The 12,973-nt window shown below is 32.5% G+C and overlaps 1 protein-coding gene and 1 non-coding gene across 2 annotated transcripts; both read right to left on the bottom strand.

Annotated features, from left to right (window-relative positions):
• Positions 1-7,359: 7,359 nt before the first annotated feature.
• Positions 7,360-7,431, bottom strand: TRNAK-UUU. The gene has a single exon. It is a non-coding gene; the product is annotated as a tRNA-Lys (tRNA).
• A 4,147-nt stretch (positions 7,432-11,578) lies between these two features.
• Positions 11,579-12,539, bottom strand: LOC116007666 (premnaspirodiene oxygenase-like). The gene is made up of 2 exons (XM_031248403.1): positions 12,326-12,539; positions 11,579-12,190 (listed from the first exon to the last, which is right to left on the bottom strand). The coding sequence occupies exons 1-2, from the start codon at positions 12,518-12,520 to the stop codon at positions 11,579-11,581; spliced, it is 807 nt and encodes a 268-aa protein (XP_031104263.1). The 5' UTR covers positions 12,521-12,539.
• Between the last annotated feature and the right edge of the window lie 434 nt (positions 12,540-12,973).

Genomic DNA, 12,973 nt, shown 5'->3' with positions numbered 1-12,973 from the left:
ATGATCCGGGGACCCTAATGAACAAAAGAAAAGAAGAAAAGTGCAATTTGGGGTGAAGATCGATCATGACTCATCACGACCGTGAGTGTCAGTCTAACACATAATGCATGCTCTATTTTTTGTCAGACAATGTCTCAGAATTTTAATCATATCTTAGCGTAAGAATGTCCAAATAAAGTTATTCAAATGACATTGGAAAGATAATTGAAAGAGATACAACTTTCATGAAGACCATAAAGTTTAATTCAAACGTCTACATGGTAAAAAAAAATGACCTAGAAACTAAAATTGTTGCACAGAGTAAAGACTCCCGACCCTGAGGTCATCGTGAGTTTTGGAACCTACGAGCTATGACTAAAACTCATGATGGAACTCATGGGCATAAGGTCAGTCATGAGAAGGCTTCCACAATACTTCAAATCCAATCGTTTTGGGGCATCCTAGACGTATAAATAAGCCTTGACAATTATTTGTAGGGAACGTACTTTTGATGTTTTTTCACTCTCAAAACATCTCTATAGCTCATTTCCACTTAGAATAGTGTTAAATTAGCATAGATTAAATTTGAATTCAAGATTCCAATTTTAATTCCAACTTTAAATCAAGTTTGTATCTTCAATCTACATTTGATTAAAGCTAGCTAAGCTAAGTTTTCTTAACGTACATTTCAATTACTTCCATTATATTTCAATTGTGCTTTTGATACATGCAATTTCATTGTACTTTTACATTTCAATACAAATCATGAATAGCTAGATTTTCTATTGGGATTTGGATTGAGGTTTCTCGATCTTATTATAGATGCTTATGTGAATTCAATTGCATAAAGGGATGATGCATGTATTGAATTAACTAGCTAGGGCTTGTGTTGTGAGTTATTAAGTGTTTTATATGAACTCGTATATACATGCATGATTAGGGCCTAATTATATTTGAAAATTTTGGAAGTGTGTTGTTATATATGAGAGCAGGATATCACTATAGCCACACTACTCACGTTTCTAATCTTGCTTTGAGAAAAGGATGTTGGAAGAAGATGTGAACATTATATATGTGTTTGATAAATTGCTCAAATTAGATTAAATTGTCATGAAAATGAGATTCAATACTAATGGGTAGTCTAATGGCCATGAGAATGACATTGGCACTTGATAACATTTTCCTTGATCTTGCTAAGTCTTTGCATGATCCCAATCCCAAGATATATATCCAATCCCATAGCATCTATGCAAGGGTTGGCCTAGTCGAAATCCTTACTTTTACCTATTGTTTATACTTGTATTGTTCATTGCTTGTTACTTGAGTGTTCTTATGCAATTCTCCAACCAAATTGTTAGAACTAGATTTCAAACACTGGACATATTTTATGCTTAACCAACTTACTGTTATACCATCTCATACAAATTTTCTCATTAAAATTCAACTTTTCAAATATATATGATTAAAGTGGTTGAATCATTACAGTCTCTGACTCAATCTAATTGTTTCAATACTACCGCACTCTTAAGTAGAAATATTGTATCAAATAATAATTAATGGTATATACGGACCCAAAATTGTTATTCAATGATTTCTTTATCAGTTTGAGATAATGCTCATCCACAGTTTACTGATCTGTAAAACATAATACAAATTAAAACAGACCTATAATGTATTGCCATATCATTAAACTGTATAGTTTCCAAGAGGAAAATTTTCATTCTTTTATAACTGATCTGATGGAATGACAAATACTTTAACAGTTGATGGAGTAAAGCTTCGATAGATCCAAATGCACAGTTCATTTTAAAAACCATATTATATTAATTGCTACCCACTGCCACTCCTGGGGTCAAGCCGCCATCATTTACTACGAGTTAAAGAATATTTTATGTACTTGAATAATTTGGAATAAGAATATTTTATTCTGCAATATAATGTTTTAAAATCAATAAACAATGAATAAGTTCAACATCGGACAACCTATGCATATACTCGATCGGTACAATTAACATAAATCATCATAATCTGCATTTACTTTAATTTGGTCTCCAGTCTTCCTTTTCCAAATTTATCCTCCAAACAACTATGTATATCAGCTATCAGTAAAAATTTGTGCTCACATGTGAATATACATTTTGCAACATTAACAATTGCATTCGATGATAATATGTAAAATAAATTCAAGATATTTGTACTTGTACATATCATAGAATACACTTGGGAATTGGTAGTATTGCAAAGTATACTCAAAATTTGAAATATAATTATAAAATTGTCATTGCATTTTTTCTTTCTTTCAGAACCATTAATTTTACCAAATTGATTGTTAGGGTAGGTTTTTACTTTACACACACATACATATAGAGGAATGATTAAATGAGAACATTGACATCTTATAAAAAGTAAGGATTGATCTCTACTGTTAATTATGATTCATCAATAGTTGAAGTTTTAGTAAAAAAAAAAAAAACACAATGTCAATTTTATAATTATTGAAAACTTTTAAGAGCGAGATTCATTCTATAATTATAAGTTCCTAACTTTTGATTTTCAAAATGAATCGTATGAATGTGTTTACACTTTTTACAAGGAATGTGTTTTCACTTCAACACTCATATAAAATTCTAGAAATAAATATTTTAATTGATTATCAATTATTACTCCCTAAAACATATAATATGTAAAGTTCAATAAATGAAATATATATATATATATGGTTCTTAATCAGGTGAGAGTGTGAGAACCATGTCCCAGGTGAGAACGTAAGGATAAATTCAAACCATTGATCTAGTAGATCTAACGGTTGAAATAAACAAAATTTTATAATATTTATGAAAATGACCCCGCTCATTTTAAAAGTTTATAATATTTATGAAAATGACCCCACTCATTTTTTACTTGATTTCTCATCTCTGTGGTCGTGCGGTCTAATCTACGTCGTCCGACATCATTAATCCAACTGCAATTCGCGTATGTTTAAGTAGGGTTATTATGGTAATCTAATTAGTATCTATATTACGTGAATTGAATTGGTGCATTTTAGTACATAGTGTGGTACGTTTGAATACATGCTTTGGTGTGTTTTATTACGTATATTGGTGCATTAACTGTGTTGTGGAATGACGTGTTTTAATCTATCCGCTGGTGCATTTTCATACGTAGAATGATGTGTAACTGTGTTGTGAAATTGTGTGTTTTAATACGTCCTTTGATGCAAAGAATGGTGTGTATTTTAACACATGTGTTTCTAACACATATATATATGATCTAATGACTGAAAATAGGCCGCACGGTTACACCTAATGACCAGGCCGCACATGAACGCCCCTATATATATATATATATATATATATATATATATATATATAACTACTACTAGGTTAGATAGTTGCATTGAGATTAAAAACAACGAAAGAAAGATTTAAAAAAATAAAAGATATCTACCCAAAATAAACCTAACGTGTGTCTTTTTTGAGTTGATACCAATTTAGTCGGTTATTGATTATAGTGATTTTTTTTATTTAACCTAAACATTTTTTTTAATACTTAATTAAGTCTTCAGACTTTGATGGTTTTATTCAATTGAGTCATGGACTATTTAAATCAAAGACTAAATAAAAAAATTACTATAGTCAAGGACTAAATTATATAAAACCACTATAGTCGGCGAAGACTAATTTCGGTAAAACTGCTATAATCGAGAACAAAATTATTAGGTATTAATAGAGATGAAATTACTAAGCTAAACTATCTTAACAGAGGACTCAAATTGATAAAATATCAAAGTCAAAGACCTAAATAATCACATAAAGTCGTTTAGAACTAAATCGAAAAAAATCAATATAGTTGAGGCTAAATTAAGTATTAACTCTTTCTCTTTTTTTTTTTTTTTGAAAATACTCTTTCTCTTTTCTTGTTTTAGTTAAAAATGAATATTTTCATTCACTTATATTTTGTCCATCCTCGTGGGTCAAGAAAAAAATGTATTGAAATTTCAAACCTTTTCCTCAAATCCATCTAAAAATGTCACTTCCTAGTTCCCTTTGGAACTCTGTTTGGCTTACGGTCCATTTTCTTTCTTCATTAGTCGTTTGTGATGGCCAATGAACAGAAACGAGGCAAATTATTGCATGGACCATGGTCCACGCAGCTGTGTAGACCAAAAATAAAAAGTACATTATTTTTGTATTGAAGGTACGTTATTTTTGTATTGTAGATACATTATTTGATAGTATATATCAAATAATGTACCTTCAGTACAAAAATAATATACCCTAAAATAATGTATCACAGTACAAAAATAATGTACCATCAGTACAAAAATAATGTACTTTTTATTTTTGGTCCACACAACTGTGTGGACCATGGTCTATGCAATAATGATTGCAGAAACGAGGGATAGAACTGAAATATATATTTTCTAGTATTATTTCATAAATTAAAATATGAGAAAATAGAATGTAAAAATTAGAGTAATTTGGACTTTCATTCTTTCAAGTCAAAAAAATTCAGCTTGGGATAACCCCAAAACAAAAACCATGGGCTTGGCTGGGAAGTTTCTGGATTTGTGAGCTAAAAGATTGCACTGTGAAGTTGACCTTAAAAAATGTAACAATAGGCATCTTTTTTTTTTTATTTTTTTTTATTTTTTTTTGCAAACAATTGTAACTTGTAACTAAAGATGCCTGATTTTGTAAACAACTTTTACTAGGCTTATTTATTACCACAGTAAAAACGTCTATTATTATTATTATTATTATTATTATTATTATTATTATTATTATTATTTTAGACAATGCGTCTTTACTATCTAAGTAAAGACACGTATTGTTTTATTCTTAATTTTTTTTTAAATATAATACACGTTTAAAACTTTTCTAACATCTCTCCACCTAGAATATGGTTATGTTAGATTTCAATTCAAGATTGCAATTCAATTTCAATTTTAAACTAAGTTTGTATCTTTAATCTACATTGAATCAAAGCTAAGTTTTCTTTACCTACGTACATTTCAATTACTTCCATTTCAATTGTGCTTTTAATACATGTAATTACATTGTGCTTTCATTTTTCAATACAAATAATGAATAGTTAGATTTCCTATTGAGATTTAGATTGAATATTTTTTGTTATAGATTATTGTGTGACTTCCATTGCATAAAAAGACGTATAAAATTAGATAATGTTCTTGTTGCGAGTTAAGTGTTTTGTATAGACTTTTGTATGATTAGGACCCAATTATACCCGAGGATATTGGAAGTGTGTTGTTGCTATGAGAATATGGCATCACTATAGCTATGCTACTCATATTTCCAATATTGCTTTGGGAAAACAAGAGTGAAAGAAGAATTGAATGTTAATTGTTTGAAAAAAAGGTCAAATTAGGAATGAATTGCTATGAGAATGGGATTCAATGCTAATTGGTAATTCAATAATGGCCATGAGAAAGACATTGACCCTATTTGTTAACATAGTTAGCTTAGCAACCAATTTTGGCTTGTTTAGCCACCATTAGCTGTTTGACTTGCTTAAACAATCAATGAGTGTTTGGTTAATCAATTTTTTGTAACAACTTATTGCTCTAAAATGCTAAAATTTAAAAAGCTATTCAGTTTTTTGAAAAAAAAATCTTAAAAATGTCATTTTGCATGTAATAAGTTATTACTTTTTTTTTTAATTTTTTTTAATACTACTAACTCTATTAGAATGCAGTATTTGTGAGGCTCGAACCCACCACCTCTCGTATAAAGGGAAGGGTTTGATGTCACTGGACCACAAGGTTCTTAAGATTTATCTACAACTAACTAGCTAATGATATCAGCTAGTCAAACCTGCTAATCCAATTGACTAACAAGTATCAACTATTTGCCAAACACTCCCATTGTAAAGTTGTTACATCTTAATCCTTGCTAAGTCTTTGCATGATCTTAATCCCAAGAAATCTCATTGCATCTATGCGAGGGCTAGTCTAGTTCAACACTAGTACAAAATTGACCATATAAGCATCACTTTACACTGCACCTGTTTAAACATATGTAGTGTATTATCAAAAATAAAAATAAAAATTAAATTAAAAGATGGATCCCAAACTTTACGCGACACCCAAAGAGACCAGGTGCCGTGCAAAGTATTTATTTATATATATAAAAAAGAAAATTATATGCTTTCCGCGGAAAGCCTTAATTACCTTTTAGCATAGGTTACACCTGTAGAGGTGTAGCGAAAACACTTTTGCAGGTGTAACCTATGACCTTTTGACCTTTTTTGTACTAGTGCAAACTTCTTTCTTTACCTATTGTTTGTACTTGCCTTATTCATTGTTTGTTACTTGAGTGTTCTTAATGACTTTGTTACAATGTAGTACTTGCCTTATTCATTATTTGTTACTTGAGTGTTCTTAATGATTTTGTTACAATGTAAACTTCTTTCTTTACCTATTGTTTGTACTTGCCTTATTCATTATTTGTTACTTGAGTGTTCTTAATGTTTTTGTACCTTTTTTGTACTAGTGCAAACTCCCCAGTATCTGTTCATAATTACTTACTTTCTCAACATAGAGTCAACTACACATAGTTAAACCTAATGAAGCGCATCTGTTCATAGTTACTTACTTTCTCCTTTCTCAACCTAAAACCTAATGAAGCACACATAGAGTCAACTATAGTATCTGTTCATAGTTACTTTCTCAACCTACCTAATGAAGCACATAGAGTCAACAGTTGCCTCTACTAAGGCTCGAACCCACTCCCATCATCCATGTGAGAGTGTTAATTGGGACACTGGATGCCATTAGACCACAAGGTTTTTGGCTCAAACACTTGACATATTTTGTCATTAACAAACATACTTTTTGACACAATTTTGAGATGATATCCGGTGTGAGGATACTTTTCTTACACACAACAAGAAATATGTTGCTACAAACAACAGCAAAATTTTGTTGTTGTTTGGAGCAATAAGTTTTTGCTATGAAGTATGAACACAACTTGTTCGTAGCAAAAGAAACGGATAACTTTTATTTTTTATTTTATAAATGTATATATGATCGAATTAAAAATGGGTAAGAATAAATGAAAAATTTGTTTGATGGAGTCTCTATAAAGTTCATAAGTTTTTGTATATAAAGAAATTATTATTTTAGAGAGAAAAGAGAATTACACTCACTTTGATTGCAGGCTTAATTATAGCCCAGTGGGCTACCGTGTCGAATTAGTCTAATTTAGACTAAGAATGATTTCGGGCGGGCCACAGAAATTATTTTGGAGAGAAAATAAAATTACTCACTTCGATTGCGGGCTTAATTATTGTCCAGTGGGCTACCGTGTCAAATTAGTTTAATTAATCATAAGAATGATTTGGGTGGGCCGCGGTAAAAAACGCCGTCTGTGGGGATCAAACCCACGACCACGTGGTTAAAAGCCACGCGCTCTACCACTGAGCTAAGACGGCAACTGATTGTTTATATTACATATTATTTATTATGTACAAAATCAAGTCAAAATTGAGAGACAACATAATTAATAAAAATCATGGTTGAAAAAATTGCTAGGCGAAGATTAGTCGGTGCCTAGGCGCTGTGTAATTTTTATTTTTATTTTTATTTTTTAAAAATTTGTTTAAAATTTTTAAAGACTAATAATTATACTAATATATTTAAAACTTTAATAGTTAATACTAAAATATTAAATAGTAACCTAAAAAAATCTAGAGTATGAACAATTTAGGGTTATTTACTCAAAATAATGTCGTTTTGAGTAAAATAACTCATAAAAAAAAAGAACAATAGCTAATCGGCCTAGTCGGCCTAGGCAGTCAGCACCAAAGTGGCCTAGACAGTGCTTGGGCGGCCTAGTCGGGTCTTAGGCGGTCGCCTAGCCGGTTGGCCGCCTAGACCACTGGTTATGGTGTTATGCTAGGCGGGTGGACGGCGCCTAACGCGTAGGCGCGCCGATTAATCGGTGCCTTAGCGGGATTTTTGCAACACTAATAAAAACTATAAATAATCATGAGTTTAAACCATAGTGTGACCTTTGAAACTAATATTATTATTTTTCAAAATAATTTCTTGCCCAAAAAAGGTGAAATTTTCTTCTCCTAAAAGCTCCACATTTTTTCACTTGACAAAAATAGTAGAGGATGAGTAATTAAGATAACTTAAGCGATTTCTTAAGTGATAGTAAGTTTTAAAAAAATCATAAATCTTTTAATTATATAAGTTGTACTTATATGGGAAATTTTTCTCATTAATCTTTTTTTTTTAATTTTTTTAATTTTTTTTTTTTTACATTCTTCAAATGTCTATTTCCATTCTAAAAAAGTGAGTCCCACATATAAAAAAAAAGTTGTTTACTATAAAAAAACTAACCAAGGGGTATGGTTCATTAGTGTTTTCCAAATGTAATAGTTTTTTTTTTTCATTTAAAAAATAAACGAGAATAAATCACTTAAAAAATTAACACTAATTTTTATAGTCTAATTCACTTTAATTCCCTTTTACTAAATCAGGATTTTTAATTAGTCTAATTCATTATAATGTGATATGTAGCAAGTGTAAATCCACTTTATAGTGATTGCGCGAATAGTCTAATGCCTAACGTGTATTTTTAAATTAGTGTTTTAAAATTTATCAAAGTATCATTCAGTATTCTTCATATATCAATGGAAGATTATCAATTTTTTTTATAAAAGTAAAAATTTCAAGAATGCATAACTATGACATGTGGATCGGAAGAAATGTTGGATTAATTGGTGCAATGGTAGTTTTAGAGTGAAGCACCCTTAGTGGATAGTATCTAAGAATAATTTTTGCAACACAAAATTCTATTAATTGGCGTGATGTATCCTTCCTCTTGTTGTCACTTTCGTCAGAAATGAATTCTTGATTTGATCTAGTCCCTGATGTGCTTCACTGCAATTTTAGTGCCTCTGCGCAATGCACATTCAAAAACAGAACCAATTCCTCCTTTCCCAAAAAGACAATGATCTAATAGGCATAGTTTCTTATGTGTTGAATATATATTGTAAATTAGGTGTATAGTTACATCAATGCCAATGAGTGATTCTAATTAATTCACCAAAGCTCATGTTAAATTTTATATTGTATTTTTTTATACACTCTAACATATTCATTGTATTTGTTTAATAATTATGTCAATTTTGGTTGGGATGTTGTTCGAACTTAAGATATTTCTTATGAAAATCAATGAGTAAGTTAAGAATATTAACGGAATATTTCGTTACTAAAATTTACATTGACAGAATGTAGGGGTATTTAGAAAAAGTAATTGATATAATAGAGGGCAAAGTAGAAAAAAAAAAAAGGAAAAATGGTCAAATAATCTCTCCAACTTTACATAAGAAGTCAATTAAGCCCCTAAACATTTTAAAGTAGCAATTAGGTCCATCAACAATGTGTTTTGGTGCAAAAAAGTCTACAAACCAGTTAGTGACATGTTATCACAGGTCACTAAGATTCCGGTTAAATTTCCGGTGAAATTTTAGGCACAGCAGTCGCCAGCGGCCATCTACGGTCGCCGGTGAATTACCGGAGAAGGCAACCCCTGGGTTGCCTTGTCGCCTTCTCACCGGAGAAGGCAACCCAGTGGTTGCCTTCTCTCACCGGAGAAAGCAACCCAGTGATTGCCTTCTCCAGTGATTCACCGGCGACCGTAGATGGTCGCTGACGACTGCTGTGCCCAAAATTTCGCTGGAAATTTGATCGGAATCTTAGTGACCTGTTATCACATGTCACTAACCGTTTTTGAACTTTTTTGCACCAAAATACATTGTTGATGGGCCTAATTGCTACTTTAAAATGCTTAGGGGCTTAATTGACTTCTTAGGTAAAGTTGGAGGGCTTATTTGACCCTTTTCCCAAAAAAAAAACTAAAATAAAAATAATATGAACTATTTATTTCAACAAACAATTACACCAACAATTACTCACTTTATATATATATATGGAAGGGTTCAGATGCGGTTAAAGATTTCTGTGCGGTCGTGCGGTGATCAATAATATTTTTAAAAAATTCTAAACTGATTGCACCTTATGCTTCTAATCTACGCACTTAAGTTGGATTAATATAAATATGACTTTGTAGAGAAAATCTTATAAAGAATATTGGTTGTGTTTTGGAATTGCAAAAAAAAAGTGTCTTAAAGCTTCAAACTGAAGCACCTTAAGAAGGGGAACAACACACCTTAAGAAGTTAAACCACTCACCTAAAGCCTTAGGCCAACGCACCTTAAGTTTCAACAACTGACGCACCTTAAGCACACAAACCGCGCACCTTAAGAAGAAAAACACGCACAAGCTTCAGGTTGACGGACCTTAAGTTTCACACAACTACTCACCTTAAGTAAATAACCACGCACCTTAAGCAAAACAATCGCGCACCTTAATGACATCGTTTTATTTATAATATCAACCTCTCATATATTATCTTGCATTCATATACTTTGAATTATCAATTTAAATAAACAAATTAAATTCAACATTCAATTATATATGCATAAACATCTCATATGTAATCTTGTATTGATATACTTTGAAGTTCTTATTTAAAAATAAACATTGAGTATTATCCTATTCACCAAATACGCGTGAAAGAATTAGTAAAAATGATAAAGGACATGACTCCTAATTTTAATGGAACCGCCCTGCTAAATAATATCAAGTGTACAATACTTCAATTTATTCTTCAGTATATCATCTTCCAGGGTTGCATTCTCGTGCGAACTCTCGCCCAGGTAGGAAATGAGAACGCTCCACAGTCGTCCACGTGTCCAGATCAACGAATCAGATGCAATTTTAAAAAAATGATGCGGTGGCATTTTCGTAAATAACTGGAACTTTGGTGCACCCAGTTTCACTTAAAAGTGCACCTAGTATCACTTACAAGTGCACCTATTTTCACTTACAAGTGCACCTATTTTCACACATATTTTCACTTATAAGTGCAAGTAATTTACCTTATTAATATTCGTGCACCTATTTTCGCAAATACTTTCACTTACAAATGCAAGTAATTTACCTTGTTAATATTCATGCACTTGGGTGCAACCTAGGTGCACCTAGTTATAACATAGGTTGCACCTAGTTATAACATTAGGTGCACTTAGTATTGATACTCACTGTACAATTCACTTGCACCTGTAATACATTTTACTTGCATCTGCAATACATTTTTCTTGCACTTGTTCAAGTAATTTACTTTGTTAACATTCATGCACCTGGTTGCAACCTATGTGCACCTAGTTATAGCAATAGGTGCACCTAGTTATAACATTAGGTGCACTTAGTATTGATGCTCATTATATAATTTACTTGCACTTGTAATACATTTTACTTGCACGTGTGCACCTATTTTCACTTGCAGGTGCAAGTAATTTACCTTGTTAACATTTATGCACCTAGGTACACCTATGTGCACCTAGTTATAACATGAAGTGCACCTAGTTATAACGTTAGGTGCAACTACATTCCGGACACCTGGCGCACTGTGATTCGTCCGCAGTTCTCTCCTGGGCGGCCAGTTCGCACCTGAACGCGATCCTCATCTTCCATATATAATAAATTTTATTTATTTAAAGATAGTTAAGCAGCAGGAGGAGGAGCAGCAATGAAGAAAATGTCATTCTTTACTCCTATGGCTAATCCAGGCAGCTCTGAGAGCTTCAAGGTATGAGGTGTGGTTCCATGAGGGAGTTCCCAATCAAAGTGGTAAAGCAAGTGTGCCAAAGGAGTGCAAACATTTGCTAAACCAAATGAAATACCAGGGCAGATCCTCCTTCCACTCCCAAATGGCATATATTTGAACTGATTTCCAGTGAAATCCATTGGGTCATTTTCGAATCTCTCTGGTTTAAAGCTCTCCGGGTCTTCCCAGTACTGGGGATCCCTGCCGATGGCCCAGGCATTGATAAGAACTCTTGTTCGGGGCGGAATGGTGTATCCACAAATCACACTTTCTTTGTTGTTCTCCCTGTATATCACAGAACCTGGGGGATGAAGCCTCAGAGTTTCTTTGATCACTAGATTCAAGTATGACAGCTTTTCCATATCGCTCTCTTCTACCTTTTCTTTCCCTTTGAAAACTTCCCTTACTTGGGCTTGTGCTTTCGCCAACACCCTCGGATTCTTCACCATTTCCACCATTGCGCACACGGTGGTTGTCTTTGATGTGTCCACTGCTCCTGCAAACAAGTCCTACATACATTCCCACCCACCTTATCGGATAATTAATATGGACAGTTCAACTGGTCACAGGAGTAGTAAAATTTAACTAAAGGCATTAAATATAACAAAAGGAAGAGAGATTATATTATGTACGAGTGCACATACGAGAATAACAGCTTTGATGTTGTCGTCTGTGATAGACATTGGAAGACTGTCGCTATCCTTTAGCTTTATGAGGACATCAACTATGTCCTCACTACCTGATTCTCCACTACCCGTTTTCCCACTGCCTAAGTTGTTTCTGTGCTCCTTTATGATGTCTCCCATGATTTCATCTGTCTTTTGCCCAACTTTCACCATCCTTCTCTTTTCTCCGGTCAGAAAGTGAAGGATTTTCCGAGAGGGAAATGTATCAGCCACGCTAAAGCTACTCGCCAGGATCATTATTTCGTTCAAAACCTTTACCAACTCTTCTATCCTGTTCAGTGTCATACCTGCAAGACCAATTGATGGAGTAGAAAGTTACCAATAATAATAATAATATTATTATTGCCAGGGACAGTTCATCTGGTTCCATATGCAAAAACACAAAATTAATTCCTAATAACCATTAGAGTTATCCCAATGTGGTGAATTCCTTGTGGATGGAGTCAGAAATTTCATCCAGTATGGATAAAAGATTAAAACAAATGAGATATTTTGGAAGGAAAAAACTAATCAAATAAGGAGATTTAATTAACCTCTTAACATATACTACAACACCTACATATTTAATCATCTAACTACTTCATTTTTTAGTAATTTATATTTATA

Source organism: Ipomoea triloba, chromosome 15, assembly GCF_003576645.1.
Source record: "Ipomoea triloba cultivar NCNSP0323 chromosome 15, ASM357664v1".
NCBI classification, from domain to species: Eukaryota; Viridiplantae; Streptophyta; class Magnoliopsida; order Solanales; family Convolvulaceae; genus Ipomoea; species Ipomoea triloba.
This window is presented reverse-complemented; position numbering and strand designations above follow the sequence as displayed.

Bases quoted from the DNA above. Each gene is read 5' to 3' on its own strand.
- LOC116007666 (XM_031248403.1), bottom strand. From the start codon at position 12,520: ATGGTGAAAGTTGGGCAAAAGACAGATGAAATCATGGGAGACATCATA. The intron at 12,191-12,325 runs GTATGTGCACTC...GAATGTATGTAG, and splicing joins ACATCAAAGCTGTTATTCTC to GACTTGTTTGCAGGAGCAGT.